This window comes from Meriones unguiculatus, chromosome 7 (genome assembly GCF_030254825.1).
Source record: "Meriones unguiculatus strain TT.TT164.6M chromosome 7, Bangor_MerUng_6.1, whole genome shotgun sequence".
Classification (NCBI taxonomy): Eukaryota; Metazoa; Chordata; class Mammalia; order Rodentia; family Muridae; genus Meriones; species Meriones unguiculatus.
The window spans coordinates 94,083,769-94,107,631 of record NC_083355.1 but is presented as its reverse complement, the minus strand read 5'-3'; the positions used below and the strand labels follow the sequence as shown (position 1 = coordinate 94,107,631).

General features: G+C 44.5%; 1 protein-coding gene across 2 annotated transcripts; it reads left to right on the top strand.

Moving 5' to 3' along the window:
- The first annotated feature begins 302 nt into the window (after nucleotides 1-302).
- On the top strand, nucleotides 303-23,579 carry Vipas39 (VPS33B interacting protein, apical-basolateral polarity regulator, spe-39 homolog). Of its 2 annotated transcripts, XR_002477006.2 has the most exons (21): nucleotides 303-462; nucleotides 2,833-2,925; nucleotides 5,530-5,632; nucleotides 6,697-6,837; nucleotides 8,078-8,116; nucleotides 9,050-9,114; nucleotides 10,930-10,986; nucleotides 11,955-12,047; nucleotides 12,492-12,525; nucleotides 13,178-13,280; nucleotides 14,928-14,955; nucleotides 15,874-15,947; nucleotides 17,527-17,602; nucleotides 18,207-18,341; nucleotides 19,275-19,316; nucleotides 19,625-19,714; nucleotides 20,197-20,283; nucleotides 20,769-20,858; nucleotides 21,459-21,563; nucleotides 22,648-22,916; nucleotides 23,014-23,579. XR_002477006.2 is itself a non-coding variant. In XM_021653227.2 (20 exons), the coding sequence occupies exons 2-20, from the start codon at nucleotides 2,833-2,835 to the stop codon at nucleotides 22,666-22,668; spliced, it is 1,476 nt and encodes a 491-aa protein (XP_021508902.1). In that variant the 5' UTR covers nucleotides 303-462; the 3' UTR covers nucleotides 22,669-23,579. The 2 variants fall into 2 exon arrangements, 1 of the variants encoding a protein (XP_021508902.1); XM_021653227.2 differs by having other exon boundaries at nucleotides 22,648-23,579.
- The last annotated feature ends 284 nt before the right edge of the window (nucleotides 23,580-23,863 follow it).

The window sequence follows — 23,863 nt, the reverse complement described above, 5'->3', positions numbered from 1 at the left end:
AGTTCCTTCAAACTCTCTTAGTTTACCTTAAAGGGTTTTTAAGTATATGTCCTCAAACCCCTAATTCTCATCGTCAGGGACACAAAATATTCCTTTCGTTGTTTCCTTGGGCCCTAAAACGGCCCTACTGAGCCTGATGGGAGTTGTAGTCTTGTTAAACAACCCTTCCGATAACTGCGGAAGGTCACACTGAAAGTAAAGGAAATGACCTAGCACGATGCGCTATTATTTCTGGGAATGGTAGTGCAGAAGCCCCGCGGCCCACCGGGAGAACGAAAGGATGACAGAGGTCAAGAAACTACAACTTCCAGAATGCTTTGCGAGAACTCCTTTCACCTTCTTCAGCCTAGCCCGGGACAGTCCCCTTCGGCCCGTTCTCTATGCCGCACAGCCTGTTTAGAAAGGCTGCTCCGGCGGCTGAGCTTGGCGCTGTCCTGAGAGAGAGGGCTCGGTGTGGAAGAGGTGAGGGCGTCCTAAGTCCCTGTCTAGGCCTCGTGTCTACTTGAACCCACCCTCTCCGCATTCTTGTTCTTTCCCTGTCTTCTCTGAGGCATCCCGAAAGCCTCACTCCCGATTCTTCTGGTCGGGAACGCTCTTGGGAGCCAGTGTGTGCTCCGATCTGGGGCTTCCAGTGAGCCTCAGCAGCTGGTTGAGAACTCTTTGGTTCTGAACAAGCATGTCCTTTCTCAAGGGCCCTCCAGGCTTTTATGTTTGCTGTAGATGTGTGGCTTTCTGTATGTTCCTCTTGTATGTAGTCCAGCTTCTCGGGTTTCTGTTCTCAAACATCGCCGTACAAACCTAGCCTAACTTCTAGCAGCTGTTTTCTACAGTGCCCCGAGGGTTGTGGAGCTTTCTGTTTGTTTTCCCTACGTCTTGTTCCTGTTCTCTCTCATCTGTCACCCTACCCTTCTCCCCTTCTCCGGCCTCTCGGTGTAAAAGTGACGATAAGAGCAAATCTCCGAAGCATTTTAAATCACATTGAAACCCCCTTTTAGTCACTCCGAACATTGTACTGGATTGCTTTGTGCGTTCTTAGAGTTACTAAATTGTTACCATTTTACTGATCGAGTAAATCACGGTATCTTTTGCCGCTAGAAATACAGAATAATATGTAGCCACTGCTGTACTCTGTCTGGCCAAAGGTTCTAGAAATTCTCTCGTGAAATAATAGGTTTGTTAGACACATTCTCTGATCATTTGTTGGTATCACTGTAAAGATCTGTCTGGTTTTTCCAAAAGTGTGGTGCAGGGGGAGAGAAGTCAAGGAACCAGAAGACCTGGATTTGTAGTTTGGAGTAAGGAGTGATTAGTGGTTTTGATGTTTCATACTGGTTTTTTTTGGGGGGGAGGCGGGGCACGGACCTCCCTTTCTACCTTTAAGAATTGTTCTCAGGGCAAATGAATGACACTTAATCTTTTTTTTTTTTTTTTTTTTTTTTTTTAAATTACAGGTACTATATTCCTTTCTTACAAGGGAAAGCAACTTTGTGACTTTTGCTTTTAATTCACTTACATGTATTTATTTGTTCAGCCGACTTCCCTAAAATACTTGTATATGAGGAAGGCAATAAGAAAAGACCCATAGCACACTGACACTTAATCTTTAAGATTGCTTTTTAAATGTTTTTTTTTTTTTTTGGAGGCTGGGAATATAGTTCAGTGGTAAAGCGCTTGCCTAAAATATGTGAGGCCCTAAGTTCAGTTGCCAGCGCTGCAAAAAATAAAATAAAATAAATGTCTCTAGTTTTACCTGAGGTACCATTAAGATTAAGTAGTCAAAGCTAATGGTGGCCATTGCCTTTCTGTCAAGCAGTAAGCACTTTGCATATACTGTCTAGTTTAGTTCTAATTCTTGTAAGGGAGAGTAGTACCTGCTATTCCCATTTTACAGATGAGGAGAAAAGACATGTCAGTGAGATATCAAATACTGAAAGGACATAACCTTACCTGTTTATTTTCTGCTAAGTGCTTTGTTAGGTTTTCTGAATACTATTTATTCTTTACTAAAAGCCAATAAGGCAAGATAGCATCTCTCTTAAGGCTTAAAGATAGAGCCATTTACCTTTTGGGTTAAACCACAGTTTGCGCCCTCATCCAGTTTAGTTTGAAATACTTTATTTTTTTTCTCCCAGAACAACACCTAATTTTAGAGTAGTTATGAGAAGAATTTGGGATCCTTTGGCTAATTGTATATATTTTCTTTTCTTGGTCATAATCCCCAAAATTGGCCCTATAATTAGCCAAGTGATTAATAAAATAATGAGTTGATGGTACAGGCTTGATAATTTTGATTCTTGTCATTATTTTCCCTTCATTTTTGTCAAGCACTTAAAGAACATCCTGGAAAAGAGGGACATTTGTTGGCTCTAGTCAACTGTAGTGTTCTCAGAGCTTAGAAGCATGTCTCAGAAGTGGCACTCAGTAAATGTAGGTTCATACATGAATTCACTTATGGGGTGAGCTTTGGCTGATCTTTGTGCTTTAAGCAACATTATGATGACTCCTTAGAACATTTGCCTCTCTTATAGAATCCCCTTTACTTGGGTACCCTAGCTCTAACGTGATCCTTCAGGAAGAATAAAACTTGTCCTTTGCATAGTTCTCATAACACCTGAGTACTTGAACACAATGAAGGTTTTAGGAATGGGTGTTAGTGGCTAATTGAAATGTCCAACGTGATTTGGTGAGCTAGAAACCCAAGGATGTGACTTATGTGGCAGGTGTTCCACCAAATCTCTTCCTACATTCCTTATTTCTGGAGGTTGTTAGTTGAGGAACACTTTTTGGAGAGATCTGAAAAAAGGACCTGTGCCTATCTTCCTTTCCCCGCAGATGAACCGGACAAAAGGTGATGAGGAAGAATATTGGAACAGCTCCAAGTTCAAGGCTTTCACTTTTGATGATGAAGATGATGAGCTCTCACAGGTAGGCTTACACAAGTGCTAAGGGTCATACCTTGCTCTTGGCTGCCTCTGTAAAGTTTCTTTCATCTCTAGTAGGCTCATAATGTTAGGTCAAGATCTTCAGAAAAGCCTGCATGTTAGTTAGTTTTCTACAGTTAGATGCAATATCCCAGGTAATCAGCTGATCCAGAGAAAAGCCTTCTTTTGGCTCAGTTTTCAAGGTTCTAGATCAGGTTGGTTAGTCCTGTTGATTTGGGTCTAGGATAGACAGCACATCATGGTGCAATCACACGATAGAGCAAAACTGCTCCCCTCATGGCCAGAAAGCAAAGAGGAACAGGACAGGGCAGGGTCCTACAATCCTCCTTAAGAATACCCTTCCAGTGGCCCAAGGCTCCACTTCTCAAAGCCTCCTCTCAGGGCTACCCCAAAGAGCAAATTTATAACACATAGGCTTTTGGGGACATTCAGAATCCGAACTATATTAGTGGCCCCTGAAATGTCTCAGCCAGTACGAAGGTGCTTGCCACAATCCTGGTGACCTGAGTTTAGTCTCCAGAGCAGACTCCGTAAAGTTGTCATGCTTAGTTAGGTTTCTCTTGCTGTGATGACCAAATAAGATGAGGAGAAGCAACTTGGGGAAGAAATCGTTTACTTCATCTTACAACTCTCTGGCTAGACTCTATCCCTGAGGGAAGTTAGAGCAGGAGCCTGGAGGCACAAACTGAGGCAGAGGAGTGCTGCTTTACTGGCTTGTTCGTCCTGCTTTCTTCCAGCACCCGGGACCACCAGCCCAGGGTGGCACTGCCCACGAGCCAGTCTGGTGGGGGCATTTTCTCAGTTGAAGTTTCTTTTCCCAGGTGCCGCTAGCCTGTGTCAAGTTGACATAAAACTAGTCAGCACCCCAGTGGCCCCCTCCTGTGCAGTGGAATGGGCACACCCACACGTACACATGACACACACATGACACACACATGCACACACTAAATTAAGAACAGAGACAAGCTATAGCAACCTTCGTGGAGAGAAGCCCTAAAAAAAAGCCAGAAAGATTTTACCCTTACTTTTACCTTAAAAAAAAAGAATCACAAACTGCCAGGCAGTAGGTAGTGGCACATGCCTTTAATCCCAGCACTTGGGAGGCAGAGACAGGCAACTCTCTATAAGTTCTTCAAGGCCAGCCTGGTATATAGAGTGAGTTCCAGGATACCCAAGGCTACACAGAGAAACCCTGTCTCAGGGGAAAAAAAAAATTAAAAATAACTAAATAAGATCACAAATCTTTTATTCATGTGACTTAATTTATTGTTGTTATTACTATTTGCTTTGTTAGTGTATGAAGACCTTGAACTTATGATAGTCCTGCCTCTGTCACCTTTTCACTTTTAAAGAATTTTTATTTTATTTATTTATATGTGAGGGTTCACATGTGCCATTGTTTGTATGTGGAGGCCAGAGAACAGCTTGCAGGAGTCAGTTCTTCCTGAAGATTGGGTCCTGCAGATTGAACTCCTTGATGGCAAATGCCTTTACCTGCTGTACTGGCTGGTTTTGTGTGTCAGCTTGTCACAAGTTAGAGTCATGAGAGAGAAAGGAGCCTCAGTTGAGGAAATGCCTACATGAGATCCAGCTATAAGGCATTTTCCGAATTAGTGATCAATAGAGGAGGGCCTAGCCCGTGGCGGACTGGTACCATCCCTGGGCTGGTGGTCCTGGGTTCCATAAGAAAGCAGGCTGAGCAAGCCAGGAGGAGCCAGCCAGTAAGCAGCACCCCTCCATGCCTCTGCAGCAGCTCCTGCCTCCAGGTTCCAGTGTTGTCTGGGTTCCTGTCCTGACTTCCTCCAGGGATGGGCTATGATCTGGAAGTGTAAGCCAGGTAAACCTTGCCTCCCCTAACTAGCTTTTTGGTCATGCTATTTTGTCGCAGCAACAGAAACCCTAAGACACCTGCTGAGTCATCTTACAGGATCCTGGCTTTTTGTTGTTTGGTTTTTCATTTTCTCCCTTCTTTTTCTCATCTTTCTTTCACAATGTCTCACCACAAAGCCCTAGGTGGCCTTAAACTTGTAGCTATCTGTCAGCCTTTGCCTCTGTCTCATGAGTGCTTAAAGATGTGCTACTGGACCCACCATGTCTTTTTTTTTTTTTCTTCGAATTTTCTTTTTCTTTCATTATAGCTGCCTCTATATCATGAGTGCTGGATTATAGGCATGTCCCACCACACCCAATTTATGTCATTATTATTTTTGAGATAGAATCTTATGTTCTTGGGCGCAAGCCATTTTCCTGCTTTTGTCTTCCGGGCAGCTGGAAACATAGGCACACACCACCACGCCTTGATAACTTGTTTGTGAAAAAAAATGATATGTTGGGGAATAGGCATTTTTGGAGAAGTGAATAAAATTTACTCAGATTTGCAAATGAGTCATAGTTAGAATATGATAGAATTCAAGAGTGGCTTTGAATCCTGCACTGGACTGCTATAGTGCAGTTTGATTTCTAGGCTGGATTTAGACTACAGGTAGTTATTGGCATCATTGAGTCTCACTGCTCAGCCTTCTTGGTTACCAGTGGGCATGAGGGAAGTGAGGACCTCGAGACTACTCTGCTTCATGTCCCTCCACAGTTAAAGGAATCCAAACGGGCAGTGAACAGCCTTCGAGACTTCGTGGATGATGACGATGAAGATGACCTGGAACGAGTCAGCTGGACTGGAGAGCCTGTGGGAAGTAAGCTGAGTTAGCTATTAGGGGTTCCTGTCAGTAATAAAGGCTGCACCTCTCTGTCTCCTCAGTGCTGGTCAGAAATAGCTATTCTCAGATGCTGCAGCCTGGAAGTTAACATCAGGCAGAGCCAGGTGGAGAAACACAACACCAGTGTTTATGTGGCCTCCTGGACCTACTGTCCTGAAGTGAATGCTTCCACGGCTGTTTCAGATTCATGGGTGCCTGTTAAAATTACAGGTTCCTAGGCTTTACACCAGAGGGTCTCATTCAGTGGGCTTTGTTGGGGAGGGTATGTGTGTTGAGAATCGAATGTGCGCTCAACCTTTGAGTCTCAGCTGAAGGTGGTCACACGTGGTCATGTTTGGGGGCTCTTAACTTACATGCTCATAACAGGTGGACAGAACCCCAGTCCTTAGCCATCGGTTCTTAATTATAGAATACCACTAAATTTCTTCATAGACTCTAATTCTCTTCTGTCTACTTTTCCAGCTGATTTTAAAAGTGTTTTTAATTAAAAGGTTTTTGTTTTGTTTTGTTTTGTTTTGTTTTGTTTTGTTTTATCTAGAAGGTAGTATAGCATGATTTAAAAACAAAAAAAGAAATTGGCCGGGCATGGTGGTGCATGCTTTCAATCCCAGCACTTGGGAGGCAGAGGCAGGCAGATCTCTTGAGTTTGAGGACAGCCTGGTCTACAAAGCAAGTTCCAGAATAGCCAGGGATGCCTGTCTGAAAACAACAACAGCAAACAAACAAACAAAAGAAAAATGAACTAGAAAGAAAAAAAATGAAACACATCCTAAGATACATATGATACGTTAAATAAGTTATTTTCATAATTGCTCAAGAAATAGAGGCAGAGCAACTTTTTGTAGATTTGTTGTTTGGATTGCCTTCCATTTATTCATCCCTTTGTCAATTTCTCTAATGATTAGCCTATATAATTATACCTTTCCTGACATCTTGCTGTCCAGGGGACCAGGGCCTCTTGAATAGTACGAGAGTTTGTTGAGTATTGGGTGTCGAGCACTGATTTGGAAGATGCTTACTTAGTTCTTGCCACCCTGCAGGTATCTCATGGTCCATCAAAGAGACTGCTGGGAATAGCGGGTCAACCCCTGAGGGACGTGAACAGATAAAGGGCCGAAGCAGCTTCTACACACAACTGCCCAAACCTGCTTCCACCTACTCCTTGAGCAGCTTCTTTAGAGGTAAAGAGTGATGGGTAACGGACAGGGACATCATCAGGAACATGCTCAGGCTGATGTTTTCATTGACGGTGAAAGAATTCTCATTTGAGCAGGCAGCTTAGTACTCGAAGTGGAAGAAATGAGAACTTCCCAGACATTGGCCTGAATTTGTAGAACATGAATGAAACTGGCAGACCTATGTTAGGCGTTGAAATTTGTCTAGGTCAGAATTCTTGCTTAGACTTTATTCCATCCTGTTGGGAACCTTTGTGGGAATGTGTACTTGTGCAGCTACTGTGGAAGATAGTGTGGCAGTTTCTAAAAAATGTTGAGCAAAGGATTAGCATGTGAACTAGTGTCACTTTTAGATACTTATCAAAAAAAATCGAATGCAGGGGCTTGAGCAGGTGTTTACATGCTAACATTTGAAGCATTATTCAAAAGCCAAAGAGATTGAAACAGTGTTTACGTGTACTGTGGGCTAAAAGGATAAGCAGAACATGGAGTGTACTGGGATAGACTCTGCTCCTTAGTCCTGACAGGGAGTGAAAGATACATGTTATCTTAGGGCTAGAGCCTAGGGAATTATACAGGGTGCAGTAAACAGAAGCAAGCACTGTGTGACCCCTAGAGACAGGGAGTAGGAGGGCAGTCTGCTCAGGGCTGGAAGGAATAGAGAGGTACTGCCTACAGGCTGTCTCAGGGACGGTGAAAGTCTGGAACTGCACGGTGGTTGTGATTGTGTGAATGTACTTCATGCCACTGAATTCTGCACTTAAAGATAATGAAAACAGCAAATTTTATGTAGTGTATATTTTACCACACTTAAAAATATTTCTCTCTGCACACCCCCGCCACACATACGTCATTACTAGTTCATCAGATTTCTGAGGTTGAATAAAAGCTTTTATTTATTTTTAAGTGTATTTATTTTTATCTGTCTGGGTTGTCTTGCCTGCATATATATCTGGGTACCAGTTGTATGCCTGGTACCCATGGAGACCGGAAAAGGATGTTGGACTCCTTGAACTGGAGTTACACATGGTTGTGAGCCATTGTGTGGGTATTGGGAATCAAATTGTAGTCCTCTGGAAGAGCACCAGTGCTCTCATCTCTGAGTCTCCCCAGCCCTGAATAAAAGCTTTTTCAAGTGTATTTTTCTACATTGCATGGTAAGGCGCTCTATGCTGTATGTCCTCAGCCAAGTATGGGTGGTCTGACTTGAACTGTTGGCTTTTTCCTGCTGTGTTCTTTCCCTCAGGTAGAACTAGACCTGGCAGTTTCCAGTCCCTTTCTGATGGTAAGCATCGGCCCCTTTTCTCAGTTGCTCTGGGAGATATTGCTGATTTAGCATACAGCCTCGAGAGTCATGGGGACAGATGGTAATTGAATGAGTAGATTTCAGAACTTTCCTCTGAATCTAGAGAAAGTGCCTGGACTAAGTGAGGAGGTAGAAGTCTCATAGTCTCCATTGTTGGGGATGACTGCTGGGGCTGCGGTCAGAAAAGAGTGAACCTTTACCTTTGGCCATGATGGTACCCCAGGAGACAAAAGATGTTTTCGTTTTGTTTAAAAAAAAAAAAAAAAAAGTTCCTGGTGAGGTGATTCAATGTATAGAGGAATTTATACACAGGCTGCTGTCTTAGTCCGTGTTAAATTGCTGTGAAAAGATGCCATGATGGAGGTGACTATTATAAGAGAAAGCATTTAATTGGGAGCTTACAGTTTCAGAGGTTTAGTCCATTATCATCATGGCAGGAAGTATGGCAGCATGATGGTGCAGGAGCAGTAGCTAAGAACTTCATCCTGATCTGTAAACAGAGAGAGACTGACTCTGGGTTTGGCTGGTTTTTGAAACCTGAAAGCCTGCCCCAGCGATACGCTTCCTCCAACAAGGCCACACCTCTTAAACCTTCTAATCCTTTTAAACAGTGCCACTCCCTGGTGACTTAAGCATTCAAATATATGAGCCTGTGGGGCCATTCTTATTCAAACCACCACAGCTAGATGACCTGGGTCTGATACCTGATCTCAGAGTTGTCCTCTGACCGCCACACTCTTAGTATGGCATGCACACCCCCACACGTGTATGTGCAAACACATGCTCATGTACGTACTGACACACATACTTGGGCATGCACACGCATAGCATGTAGGAAAATGCAGAAGAGGATAGAGTGATAAGACACAGGCTGTACAATGCCTTCTCAACTGGCTTCTGGTTCCTTTTCAGCTCTATCAGACACACCTGCCAAAAGTTATGCTCCAGAGATAGGGAGACCTAAGGGAGAATACAGGGTAAGTTACAGAATTTCTCTTCCTTACCCCTCTATTACTTACTTTTAAAGTTAGATTTACTCATTCATTCATTCATTTGGTGTGTGTGCACATGTATGCACTCGCCTGGTGTAAGTGTAGAGCTCAGAGGACAACTTGTGGGAGTTGGTTCTCTTCTTCCATCATGTGGGATCTGGAGCTTGAACTTAGGTCATTGGGTTTGGCAGCAAGTGTCTCCTCCTGAAAAATCATGTCACCAGCCTTTTTTTTTTTTTTTTTTAAAGTAGGTCTTTCTCTGTAGTCCACGCTGGAGCCTGGTACCCACCAGATAGTCCATGCTTGTCTGAAACTTACAGTAATTCCCCTGCCTCATTCTTTTGAGTGCTGAGATGATTGTTGTGATCCCGCATGCGCAGCTTGAGTTATATCTAAATGTTGGTGTGACACAGCATCAAGTACCTCGTTTAATTTTCCCAACTCTCTGAGCAGCTGTTACAGTCATGTCACTGAATGACAGGGATCCTTTCTGAGAAGTGCGCAGCGAGGTAGCTTCATCTTTGCGCAAACATGAGATGTGGTCACACACATCTAGATGTGATAGCCTATATTCTACGGTTGCTTGTTCCTGTACCGGGGGGACATAATAACCTGTGTTTGTGTATCTAAATATAGAAAAGGTGGAGCACAAATACTAGGTAAGGGGCTGGGGAGACAGCCCAGTGGCTAATGAGTGCTTGTTGCACAGGCATGAGGACCTGTGTTTGCATCTCAGTGTCCTCACGAAAGGCCAGGCATGACTGCATGTTTCTGTAACCTCAATGCTGCAAGGGGCCGGGACAGGAAGGTTGCTGAGTTCTGCTGCCATCAGCATAGCTGAAAAGCAGCAAGCTCCAGGTTCACGGGGAGACCCTGTCTTAAGAGAGTATGTGGAGAGTTGATAGGGCAGGACATCCTCCTTTGGCCCCAGGTGTGTATGCGGTGGCTCATGCACATGACTGTATAACACAGAAACGTGCTGTGCACACACTACTTGACAACAGGAAACTTCCAGCTCCACTTAAATCTATGGGACTGTCATTTTAAATGCATTGTCCAAAGTGTCGTTATGCGGCACGTGACCCCTTTTATAGCAAGAAAACTGGTCTTTCAACTGTAGACATTAGTTGTATTCTCACAGCCAGGAAAGGATAGAACTTGGACTCAAAATCTGTATTTACTGACACAGATTCCATGAAACATTCTAAACAAGAAAACTGATTCAGAGGGAAGAGGTTTTTTGTTTTGTTTTGTTTTTAAGGTTCTTTGAGACACGGTTTCCTTGGCTGTCTTGGACTTTGTAGACCAGGCTGGCCTTGAACTCAGAGCAATCTGCCTGCCTCTGAGTGCTGGGATTAAAGGCGTGCAGCGCCACCGCCACCACCACCACCACTACCTGGCTAAGAAACTATATTCTAAGATCAAAAGGGGGCTCTGCATCAAATGTCTTTCCTTTTCTTGGCAGATGATACTGACCTGGGGCCTCAGGTGCTACTGGTTGCATAGAGAGTTTAGAGGCCTGAGCCAGTAGGCCGAAGGTTCTGTTTTGTTATTGGTCTCAGCCTCCTACCGTCTGTGCCACCCTTGCTCTAGTTTCTTTAGAAATTGAAACCAAGACCTGAGTCAAAACAGGACCATTCCAGGATTTTTTTAGGGGGTGGGGGCTAATTTTTTTTTTAATCAATTCTTTTCCACAGAGTATTTCTTCCATAGGGGCAAATACTGAATTTGAAGCATGGAGCTGGTACACTAGCCAGGCTGAGTCCTTAACGTATGGTTCATCTGTTGCTCATATTCCAGGATTACAGCAATGACTGGAGCCCCAGTGATACGGTGCGGCGCCTCCGCAGGGGCAAGGTAAGGCTACTGAAGAGAAAACTCTTATAGGCTTCTTTGGCAAGGTGGGTAGCGTGTTCCCATAGGAAGGATTTATGACATCCTTTCTACTTCCCATTTCTGAAATGGACTGGTGTTCAGGAGTAGCAAATCCACCACAGTTAGAGCCACCTGCAAAAGTTTTGCTCCTCTGGGGAGTTGCTTTGCCAGCATAGGGGCAAAACCACAGTGGATGAGAGTAGCTGTGTGTGGTAGAGCATGCTGTAATCCCAGCACTTGGTGAGGCTGAGGCAGGAAAACAGGAAGTGTAACGCCACCCTGGGATACTTGGCAAGTGTGAGGCCAGCCTGGGTGCTGAGTGGAGACCCTTTCTGTGGTGTGGGATAAGTATTGGGTTATTTTTTTTTTTTAATAGATCCCAATCTTAGCACTGTTGAAAAGAAAACTTTATTTTTCATTGAAGTTTGGGAGTATTTTTTTATTTTTTGAAACTCGATTATTTAGTGACATTCTTTCTTGTGTGAAACTCTAGGAAAGACAGAACCGCAGTAACTGGGAGATGAGTGGTTGGTGGGCCAGGAACAGGAGGGCTATTACTGTCAACGTGGACAAAGGGCCTATTTAAGGGTGACAGCAGAGTTCTGTTTCTCTGTCTTAGTGTAATGGTTACTAGGGTGCAGGCACTTTCAAAGCTGAGCTATACACTTGCATAGGGTAGGTTTTATTATATAAAACTATATATGAAGAAAAAATAAATGATAATGTGTTGGCTTAGTCAAGACTTGAAGACATCAGGGTCCTTCAGGGCGTCACATTGAACTGGATAGGGAATGGTGGGACCTTCAGGCTCACGGAGCACAGAGATCAGTGTTTAATACAGTGGTTCTCTCTGAATGCTTCCTTTCCTTGTTGCCCTTCCCTCACTATCCAGTGACAAAGGGATAAAGGCAGTGGTCTTCCTCACACACTCTTTGTGTTCCTCTCTGCAGGTCTGTTCCCTAGAGCGATTCCGCTCCTTGCAAGACAAGCTGCAACTCCTAGAGGAAGCAGTGAGCATGCATGACGGGAACGTCATCACTGCAGTGAGTATGAGGTTTGAAAATTCAGTCAAAACTGACTTCACCGTTTGCGTTGCATGGCAAGAGCCTGGCTTTCTCTCTGAGGCATAGGACCCTCAGAAAGCTGTGCTCCTGGCTGGGGGGTGAGGGGGGAGGTACGTGTATTCTGTGTGGAACTGCTCATTGGAACTAGAAAACAGAAGGCTGGTTGCTCTATATTGTGCAAAGTATTATGGCAGCGAAACTGTGTAGACAGTAGTTTCTCAGCGGATGGGGGTGGAGCCTTTCAGCCCAAGTGGACACCAAGGACACAGCTCAATTCCAGAAGCCCAACCTTTCTTTCTGCCCCACAGAGAGGGTGTGTCTGCCTACAGTGATCCCTAACAGGTCACTGGCCTCATTCCTAGACATGGCTGGTGAGGGCAGCCTTTGTAAGAGGATGCATAGTCTTTGTCTCTTGTTTTCTAGGTTCTGATCTTCCTGAAGAGGACCCTGAGCAAAGGTGAGCATGGTTTGAAGGAAGTCTTCACTCAGCAGTGCATGTGGCTTTTGTAGCAGAATTCACCAGCATCAAGTCTGGTTCAGAGAAAGCTGGGGTGGCCTGGACTCTGAGAGCACACATCACATCTCTTAAGGGCAGCCTTTATGGTGGGGGCTGTATTAGTCTCCTCTCTCTTCGTGGGGAACACATGGGCTATGTGTTTGAGGAATTGAGAAATCCCTGAAAGGCTGACTGAGTGGGCTATGTATTGCTCTAGAGCAGTGGTTCTCAACCTGTGGGTCATGACCTCTCTGGGGATTGAATGATTCCTTCACAACGGTCACATATCACATATCCTGCATATCATATATCTACATTACAATTCATAACAGTGGCAAAATTACAGTTATGAAGTAATAAATAACTTTATGGTTGGGGTCACCACAACATGGACTTTATTAAAGGGATGCAGCATTGGGAAGGTTGAGAACTGTCACCCTAGAGCATAGAGGCTATTAATGATGGTGGGCTGAGACCAGGAGGAAACCATCCTTCGCTTTTGTTGGGCATACAGCAGATGATGGTTGGGCTTTGTGAGTGGAGAGGCCAGTCTCAGGCTTAAGTGCTAGGAAGCTTTACTTCTTTCTCCACCTTACTTTTTCCTGCATGCCAGAAATCCTTTTCCGAGAGCTGGAGGTACGCCAGGTCGCCCTGAGGCATCTCATTCATTTCCTTAAAGAAATAGGAGATCAAAAGCTGCTTTTAGATCTCTTCAGGTAAGAACTGGGCTTCGGGTCTATGAAGTTTACCAGGTTCATTTTCCGAGCATCTGGGGGTTGCAAACAAATTGAAAACACTGTCCTTTTCCAGAAACACCTAGAAAAAACAAGATCTTGAAATGTGTTGGGACAGTTAAAAGACCATGCAGTCTGGTGGAATGGCAGGGTGTTAAAAACAAGACCCCACAGTCAAACACACCTGGACTGCATATGGTTGTTACTTGTTACTCTGTTACCTTGAGCAAGTCACTAGACTTGCTGAGAGTGGGCTTTTCCTCCTGTAAAATGGAGGTGGTGATGTCTACTGCATAGGGTAATGAAAACTGAAGTATTAGCTACCATTAATGTGTTGTATTAATCAGTGTTTGCTAAGCATTTTCTTATAAAATCCTTCTTGTAAATAAAAAATGGGCTGTTAGGCTATATATTATTTATTATTAGCCCTATCTTTGTTATGGTGGTGTTATTTAACACACTGTCACAAATAATAAGCCACAAACACCTGTTAGGTTTTATAATTGCCTATTTACCTTGGGCTGGGCAGATTTTTCAGTCTATGCTATCTCAATAACCTCTGAGCTACCTTCTATCCATGATATAATAATATCTGGGCTACCTTCCATCCATAATCTTATGAATACTTGCTTATATTTGGTGTTTTTTTCATTCATGCCATCCTTGGCTTCCTTCCTCCTGGCCCACATGGTTTCTTCCCCATGCTAACCCATCATAGCGTCCTCTTCCTCCTCTCTTCCCATTCGCCTGTCTCCCGTTATTCTCCTGTCCTCAGAAGCCCTGGAACCTTAGCCATGCCTACCCCACTCTGCCTTGCCCAGGTATAGGCCATTTAATCATCCAGTCAGACAGGTTACACAACAAAGATAGGTATATGCAGGCAATAACCAGATCTTGAGAGCCAGTAATTGCATCAAAATAAAAGCATCATACCAACTTCCAACAAACCCTCGATTATAGATGCCCTCCTCTTGTTCAAGTGTTGCAAGTGAGTACATTAGAAAAAGAAGGAGCTATTGTTTTCCAGGGAGGATCATCAAAGCATTAGGATTTGGGTTGCATTGGGAGGCTAGGTGAGAGGTGGACTGTCTGCTTGGTGGCCGTCTTTTTTCCTCTGTTTCGTTGCAGTAAATGGGGATGATTTCTTCCTCTTGGAATAAACTGTATGCATGTTTTATCCTTTCCTCAGTGTCAGAGAAGGTGTGAAAACCTCTGCTTAGGTTTTGTGGCCCAGAGAAACTCATTTACCCTGTGGCCAGAACAGTGATGATCTGCCCCACAGACTGGCATGGGAAAGCAGTTTACCTGGTTAGGTCAGAAGGAATCTGCCAAAGAAGACATGCTCACAGAAGCATCCCTTCCATGTCAAGGCAATGGTGTTAATTATGGCCTATTCAGAATACGGAGGAAACAGAAGACCTGCTGCATTATACTCTATATATGAATGGAATGAAGAATTGTGTAGAGTGCCTGTTACCAAGGTTGTTTTGACAGAAATGTAAGAGTAGGGCTTACCTCAGTATGTAGGAGATGAGCAGAACTATGTTTCTTCTAGAGCTTGTCTCTTATGAGAGAAAATGTCACACCTCGGTAGATTAAACTCTCTCACTCCCTTCTGCTTTTCCCCAGGTTCCTGGATAGAACAGAAGAGCTGGCGGTAAGTGTGGCATTTGTTTCTATTGGGAATCTATTTACCAGGCATCTAAGTCAAAACCCAGCCTAGATGCCAAGCTCTCCTGCTGAAGTTGTTTTCTTTTCTTTGTTGATGAGATCTAGAAAACGGGCACCTAGGAAGTGACACTCTGCTCAGCTTACTCCCTAAGCACGCACATAACTATCTATAGTACAGGAGGACTCTGAGAGTAAGGAATTTGGGGTTTTAGAGCATAGAAATTCTACTTTTACAAGCTAGGAAGATGATTCAGTGGCTAAAGTGCTTGCTGTGAAAGTATGACACCCTTAGTTTGGATTCCCAGGATCCATGTAAGGTTTGTGTGCAGTAGGGATTCATCTGTAAGCCCAGTGCTGAGGCAGTGGAGACAAAGGATGCCAGACACTTGCTGGCCAGGTAGTCTGGCTTCAGGTGCAGTGAGAGACCATGGCTCAGAAGAGAAGGGGAATGGACTGAAGAGATGGCTCAGCAGTTTAGAGTGTGCACTGCTCTTGCAGGGGACTAGGATTCTGTTCCCAGCACATACATCAGGCAGCTCATAACCACCTGTAACTCCAGCTCCAGGGCATCTGATGTCCTGGCTCCTCAGGCACCTGCACTCAAGCACATGCACAGACTGAAAATACACTCATAATGAGATAATGTGGAGAGCAATAAAGAGCCAGATACTGGCCTCTGGCTCTTACACATACACAGACACAGGCAAGTACATACATACCACACACACACATCCTCTCAGTGTTCTCTCCCCCTCTTTGCTTTTCTGTGTACATATGTGTATACGCATATGTGTGCTTAGACAAGTACTATAGCTCTGAGTGATAGCCCAGCTCCCTCTCTCTTTTAAAGAGATGTGATAACTCAAAATTCTCTCTTGCTTTTTTTTTTTTTTTTTTTTGGTAGCTATCCCATTATCGAGAGCATTTGAACATTCAGGACCCTGAAAAACGAAAAGAATTTCTTAAGACTTGCATTGGGTAAGTATGGGGGAAAGTAGTTCTGTGTAGCTGTAAGAAAAGGAGGATGGAATGGATGGTTCAGAAGGGAAGGCTAAGGACGAATCACATGGGCACTGTTTGAAGGTCGTCTCCCTCAGTGGCTCGGAAACAGCAGTCTCCAGTGGAGTTTTCACTGATTGGAGGAGACCTGAGACAAGGGAGCCACATAGGCCCTTCCCTAAAGCTAAACATACTGAATCAGGACTGTCTTTGTCCTGGGCCTTTGTTCTCACATATCCCCTCCTTTTGGCAATAAATTTGGTGATTTTTTTCAATGGCTTATTTATTGTATATGTATTGGTGTTTTGCCTGCATGTATGTCATGTGAGGGTGTCAGATCCCCTGGAACTGGAGCTACAGACAGCTGTGAGCTGCTGTGTGGGTGCTGGGAATTGAACGCAGGACCTCTGGAAGAGCAACTGTTGCTCTTAGCTCCTGAGCCATCTCTCCAGCCCCAATGATAAACTCTCTGTGATTTAACATAATAAAAATTATGTTAAATTTTTTGAGGTGACAGCTCTTCATCGAGCTTGAGTATTTCTTCTTGTTAGGGGTCCTGAAGCCCCAAGCCTCAGGACTGCTGCTGTAGTGCTGTTTTCATCCAAGCGCAAGCCCCAGATGTTAACTGCTCTGCTAATGGGATGCTCACTGCTTCCAGCAGTGACTCATCATCTTGTTGGCCTGCCTTCATCATAGGAAAGCACGTCCTTATGTCAAGCTGAAATGTGCTTCTTGGTGTCTAGCCACATAAGTATGTAGCCTCCCAGTATTCCCTGATTCTCAAGGTTCAGCATTCACAGTTATTTCAGCCATTCCTCATGGAAGGATTTCCCAGGTTATGTTTAGAGTTTGCTTGACTCTGAAATGCCTACTTGTAATGTTACCACATTGAAGGCTGTGGTTCACACTTGCCTCGATCAGTGTAATTGATTTCAGAATTCTTTCTGCAGTGAGTAGAGGAACAGGCATCATTGATGAATAGTCTGATGGGTGGTTGTCTGGGCTCGGTAGCCCTGTGACCCACTCACCAAATATCTAATGAATAAGTAAGCTGAGTCTTACTCCACAGCAAATTCACTTACAACTGTGCATTTTGTGGACTTTGAGGAGATCCCTTTTGAGTTTTCAAAGTCTCAGTACCTCTCTTTTGAAACAGAGTATCATATAGCTCAGGCTGGCCTCAAGTTCCCTCTGTAGCCAAGTATGGCCTTGATATTCTGCTTCTCATGTCTCCACCTTGGGAAGCTAGAGTAATAGGCATATACCGCCTCACCTGGTCTATGCAGTTGGCAATTGAACCTGAGGCTTCGTGCATGATAGGCAAGCACTGTATCAACTGAACTCCACCCCAGCTCCAGTCGGCAAACCTCAGATACAACATCCAGGCCAAAGCCTCCTCTGTTTTCTGCTTTTCTGTCTTAAAGGACCCTGAGCAGGTGCACTGAGATCAGACTTGTTGGAAATCGTGAGCCTTGGAATGTGTTAGTGAACATTTGGTTTAGGTGGGGTTGTTTGGTTTTCACATAGAAAAGGGTACTAACTTGTGGCCCTTTACCAGTTTGCCATTTTCAGCAGAAGATTCTGCACACGTCCAAGACCATTACACGCTCCTGGAACGCCAGATCATCATTGAGGTTAGATCCCATCTCTGCCCAGGCTCGTCATTTAGCATCTAGACCGCTCCTTTGCTCTGCACGTGTCATTTTCTGGCACAGCCTTTACTTCCTGTCTGAGTTTTTCTTGATTGTCCTTAAGCATCCTTTTCCCTCTTACCTGCTGCTAGCCTAGAAGAATTTACTATTTTTCCTTATTCCAAATTGTGAAATTTCTCCTTTTCCTCCTTCCCTCCTTTCTTTTCTTTCTTCCCTCCTTGCTTTCTTTGTTTCTTTGCTTTCTTTTTCCTTTTTGTTTTGAGACAGGCTCCCATAGAGCCCAGGCTGGCCTAGAACTCACTATGTAATGAGGCCATGAACTCCTGACCTTACTGCTTCCCTCTTTCAAGTGCTGGGATTACAAGCATGTAACACCAAGCTGAGCTGTTGAAGTATCTTATTAAATTTAAAATCTGTGATCTGTTTATGGATTTTAGATTTCTCCAGGATTTCCTAAGCAATTTCTATGCTTTGCTTTCTTTGCTTCACTCCTGGGGTGGAAAACAGAACTGCTGAGTAGTTCAGATTTTCTCCCTGTCTCCCTGTGGACATTGTTCCTTTTTTCCTTTGGCTCACTCCACCACAGGCAAATGACCGACATCTAGAGTCTGCAGGGCAGACTGAGATCTTCCGAAAGCACCCCCGTAAAGCTTCTATCCTCAACATGCCGCTAGTCACGACACTCTTCTACGCCTGCTTCTATCACTACACGGAGTCCGAGGTACAGGCGGAGTAAGAACGGAGCATTTCAAATCCAGTATTGTGAGGTATTGTCAGTGGGCTTGTGTAGTCTTCAGAAATCATCCATAAACGTTTCAGGCCCTCAGCAAGAGTGAGCCAAGAGGGTCAAAGGTTTATGGGTTTGTGTGGCCGTATGTGGCTGGCACGCTAGCAGGGCACCCAGGGTCTTGGGTGCTGGCTCCCTTAGCAGAAACATGAAGAAGAGCTGTGTCAGGTAGCTGTGGAAAGCTCTCTAATTACAAAAAAACAAACAACAACCACACACAAAAAAAAAACATTTTATGTGTATGGGTGTTATTATTTGCTTGTTTGTTTTGCTTGTTTGGTTTTGGTTTTTTGAGACAGGGTTTCTCTGTATAACCCTGGCTATCTTGGAACTTGCTCTGTAGACCATGCTACCCTTGAACTCACAGAGATCTGCCTGTCTCTGCCTCCCAAGTGCTAGGATTAAAGGCGTGTGTGTGGGTGTTTTTCCTGCATGTATGACTGGGTGCCAGTACATGCCTGGTACCCATGTCAGCCAAACAGGGTGTCTGGTCCCCCGTGACTGCAATTACAGATAGTTGTGAGCTGCCATGTGTATGCTGAGAGTTGTAGCCAAATCTTCTGCAAGAGCAGCCAGTGCTCTTAACCACTGAGTCACTTCTCTAGTCCCTTTTTCTCTAAAAGTTTGGACTTGACTTAACCCTCACAAGTGTGCTATTCTCTCAGTTGGATTAACAGAAAAATCGAAAAGGCACCGTACTCACTCGTCTTCTTCCTGATAAAGTAGATTGTGTGGTATTTCATGAGACCAAATGCAGACTTTCGTATAAATTGATTTCTGGGTTTAAATGGTTCACAGTTTACACTGTTATAGAAAAGAACAGGATTTGGTGGTTTCACTGAAGTTTCTTCTCACGTTTTATCCTAGGGGACCTTCAGCAGTCCCGTCAACCTGAAGAAGACATTCAAGGTAGCATTGCATTGTCTTGTTAAGTGGAATCAGTGCTACATGGAGTGGATGGTTCTTAGAAACCCTGTGCACTGAGGCTTTTATATCCAGGGTTAACATAGAAGGTTAGGAGTCTATGTGAAGTGAGAGAGAAAGTTACTGTTACGAGGTACAGCAGCATGGAACTTTGAAGACAAGGGGGTTTTGATGACCTGCAAAATTTCTTGCTTTTAAGGGACAGGATCACTGTCAGCAAATACATATGCTTTTTTCACATTTTAAAGCATTTCTATTTCTCATGTTACTTTTTCCTGGTTTCTGCTCTTCAGATCCCGGACAAACAGTATGTGCTGACAGCCTTGGCTGCTCGTGCCAAGCTTCGAGCCTGGAATGATGTCGACGCCCTCTTCACCACAAAGGTGGGTGTCCTGACACTGGTGCTTTGGAGGCCTCTGGAGAAAGAAGGCCTTCGTAGGTCTGTAAGTGCTGGGCCAGTGAATCTTTTTCCAGTGTCTGTTTCCAAAATTTTAAATGTAAAGAATATCTGAAAGAGTGCAATAGCAACTATTTCTACCTACAGTACATTTTACTGTATTATTTAGCTTTTTGTTTTTATACACATTTTTAGAACCATTTGAAAGTAAACTTATACAATACTTTCTCTTTAATATTCAAGCATTTGCCTCATAAGTATTACATCTCAAGAAGTGTAATTATTTATCTTGAAATTTAGGAATTTAAGATTTATTTTATGTGCACGCACATCGGCCTGCATGTCTAGGGTGGTCAGAAGAGGCATTTTGTCCCCTAGAACTGGAGCTGTAGATGGTAGTGAGTCATCATGTGGGTGCTGGGAATTGAACCAAGGTCATCTCAAAATACCTGCTGTCCTTTCTTTCAGAACTGGCTGGGTTACACCAAGAAGAGAGCACCCATTGGTTTCCATCGAGTTGTGGAGATTTTGCACAAGAACAGTGCCCCTGTTCAGGTAATGGCTCTGAGAAAGAGCCAGTGATAGGGACCTGAGCTTTGGTCATTTTCTTAGTGGAAGTTCTTAGTGGCTGCTGGGCCCTGAGCTTGAAAAGGGTAGGAGGAACATTCTCTTCACAAGTAACCTCAGACCCTCCTTGAGGAGCAACTGTAGTGGCTAGTCATATGAAGACCTGTTCACTGTTCAGATGATTCAGAGGAGTCCTTGTAGGCAAGGACATGGAAGGGCACTAGGCATGCCCTGACCACTCTAGAGCACTGTGGCCTGTGTATCTGGCTTCAGGGTAAGGAGGCCTGCTGTTCCCTTTTCTTCTGAGGTGTCAGGGATGTGCTCCAAGCATCACCTCATTTCCCACTGCAAAACCATGGGTCATAGTGGCACTTGCAGACATCAAGTGTTGAATTCTCTCTTCCTTAGAACTTAATTTTTCTACTTAGGGAGCCCTGTGTTTCTGTCATTAACCAGAGTCCCTTTTCCTACAGATATTACAGGAATATGTCAATCTGGTGGAAGATGTGGACACAAAGTTGAACTTAGCCACTAAGTTCAAGTGCCATGATGTTGTCATTGATGTGAGTCCCCGAGAAGTGAGAACTCCGAGTTAGGTCCTGGGTGGGTAGTCAGGGATGGAACATTAGCCCTGGATCCTGAAATGTTCCAGTGGTTTTGACTGAATGGACAAAATAGTCTGGTAAGAATTGGTTTGGAGACCAACACTCCTGTATTGTTTTCCCAGTCTTTCAGACTGAATCCTCAGCTTTTAGTTTACATTTGGAGTCATTAAACTGACTCAAGCTAGGGCTGAAGAGATGGCTCAGAGGTTAAGAGCGCTGGCTTTTCTTCCAGAGGTCCTGAGTTCAACGCCCAGCAAGCACATGGTGGCTCACAATGATATTTGGTGCCCTCTTCTGGCATGCAGGCACATGTGCAGGCAGATCATTGTATACATAATAAATAAATAAATCTTTAAAAAAAAAAAAAAAAAAACCTGAATCAAGCTATATGAGCTCTGTGGCTCTCTGTCCAGCATGGAGCTCTGGGTGCTTTATACACATCATCTTACTCTAATCTGTTGTCCTTTCCTTGAGCCCAGGGGCAAAGAAAAGTGGCAGAAAGAGTAAGCCCTTCCTAGAGAAGGCTGAGTAGGGATTTGATTGTGTTTTGGTGTACAGACCTGCCGAGACCTGAAGGATCGTCAGCAGCTGCTTGCATACAGGAGCAAAGTAGACAAAGGATCTGCTGAGGAAGAGAAAATCGACAGCGTTCTTAGCAGCGTGGTAAGCAGCTCCACTCACCCTCCGGTGAGCTTAGGGGACCGCTCACAAGGTAGCCTTGTGTATGTTCCCAAGACCAAGGTGGATGCGCTTAGCTGGGACACGTGGATACAGCACTCACCTGTGGCTAAAGTGGCAAAAGGACGATTTTGAGAGCAGAAGTCACTCTTGAGATGTGAAGTGATAGAAAAGTAACCAGAAGAACCCAGCCTGAAGCTTAACTGTGATGAACTAATCATTATTAAACCTAGCCAACAGCCGGAACTACAGAGCACAGACTCAGTCTCCAGGCTGTGTGGTGCCTCTAGGACATGGTTGTGACCAGCCTGTTGGGAAATAAGAGAATGACATAGAATTAGCTATTTGGAAAGTCCGGCTGGTTATCTCTCAGAATAAGAAATCACTGAGCTTTTCATTAGCATGGAACTTACTATTAGGTGCTTGATACCTGTGCTTGGTCACCTAGTAGTGAATCTCAGCACTAAGGAGGGTGAACCCAGATTAATGCTCTAAACAGGCAGTCTATAAGATACAGAGCAAGTATTTAGTCACATACTAAAAAGAAAAGTCTTCTTGGGGCCCGGGAGCTCATTTAATTAATAAAGTGCTAGCCAGGCACACACAAGTATCTGAGGCCAGTCCCCAGCACCCACATAAAGGCTGGACATGATGCCATGTGCTTGAAATCCCAGCATGAGGGAGGCAGAGGTGGGCGGATCCCTAGGGCTCATTGACCAGCCAGCTAGCCTAGCCCAGTTGGCAAGTTCCAGGTTACTAAAGAGCCTGTTTCACAAAATAAGGTAGATAGCATCTGAAGAGACCTGAGTTGACCTCTGTCCTTAACACAGGAGCATGTGTCACAGAGTCAGAAAATGACTCTTTACTGGTACGTGTCTACAATCCCTTATACTTGGACATCAGGAGTATGAGGTTAGCCTGTGATATACACTTGAGCTCCAGGCTAGCCTGCCCCAAACAGACAACAAAATTCAACAACCCCCAATTCAATCCTTATTCCATTTCCTCTCCCTCATTGTAGTGATAAGTGAAAACTGACCACACTTTTGCTGTCTGCTTTTTTTCACAGCAAATTCGATGGAAGAACTAAACCCTGAAACCTGCCTCACTTCTTATTTTTCTGCCTATGAAAACAGAGAGTCACAGCATTCTGCCACTTTGAGCCTGTCATTCACAGGTGGTGTCTGCTGGTTTAGGGACAGAAACTAGCATCTGAGCACATCTGTCTTCAAACTGATATGTCCAAGGGACATTATCTCAAGGCCAGTAGTAAGGCTCCGCCTCACAAGGAAGATGTTCTGCACCTGGTGCTCGCAGAGAGGTGGGAGCCCATCCTGGGTAAGAGAAAGTGACTGCTTCAGAGGGACATCTGGACTAAGAGCTAGAGGTGTCTCAGGATGGTTGTGACATTCCTGTGTCATTTCATTCCTCTCAGCTGTTGTGACCCAGAACCTGGTGTTGGATATCACGTTTCTGCTCTAAAGGACATCAGGACAGAACGCAACTGACTCTTAGGACCTCAGGAATGGATACCTGTGTTGCTCAGGACATGCTGGAAACCAGACTCAAATTCTCAAGGCACAGGGCTACACATTTATGACAGGCACTTCCTAGACATTGTGTATCTCCAGCCAGTACCCAGCTGTTGTCCGTGTCAACTTTCTGTTTACGACTTAGTCCCCCTCTCTCTCACCTGCACACTGTCCAGGTGGCAAGCCATCTGCTTCAGCTTGTCCTCTGCTTCTGTCTCAGATTCAGTCTTATACGGAACTCAGATTCACCAGTACTGGACCACTCTTCTTTTGGGCCAAAATCATTTCACCAGAAGCAGCCACAAGTCTCACCTGAGCTGATGTGGCAGCACTTCCACTCAGATATCTTCACATAGGTTCCACTCCTCACCTGGCCTGCTGGGGACAGCAGCACTGTTCCATTCTGCCCTGTGCCTCCCTGAACTGGATCTTCCTGATACGCCTAAACTAATAAAACTGTTACACTCTTGGTGCTTCTCTTTCCCATCTGGTTACTTAGTGCACATTGCTGTTCAGTGTCCTGTCTGCATCTATAACTGTCAGCAGCCTGTCAACACATCACGTTAGTGTGACAGCAAGGCAGGAGTGTATGGTTAATAGCACTAGTCCAAGAGACAGAATACCTGACTTTCTGCCCCAGCTCTAATGCTGACAGTCCAGTGCTGGGGAGAGCCCCTTATTCTGTGGGCCCACGTTCATCTGTAGAAAAAGAGCATAATGGTCTGTGACTGTAGTTCTACACTCGAGACAAGT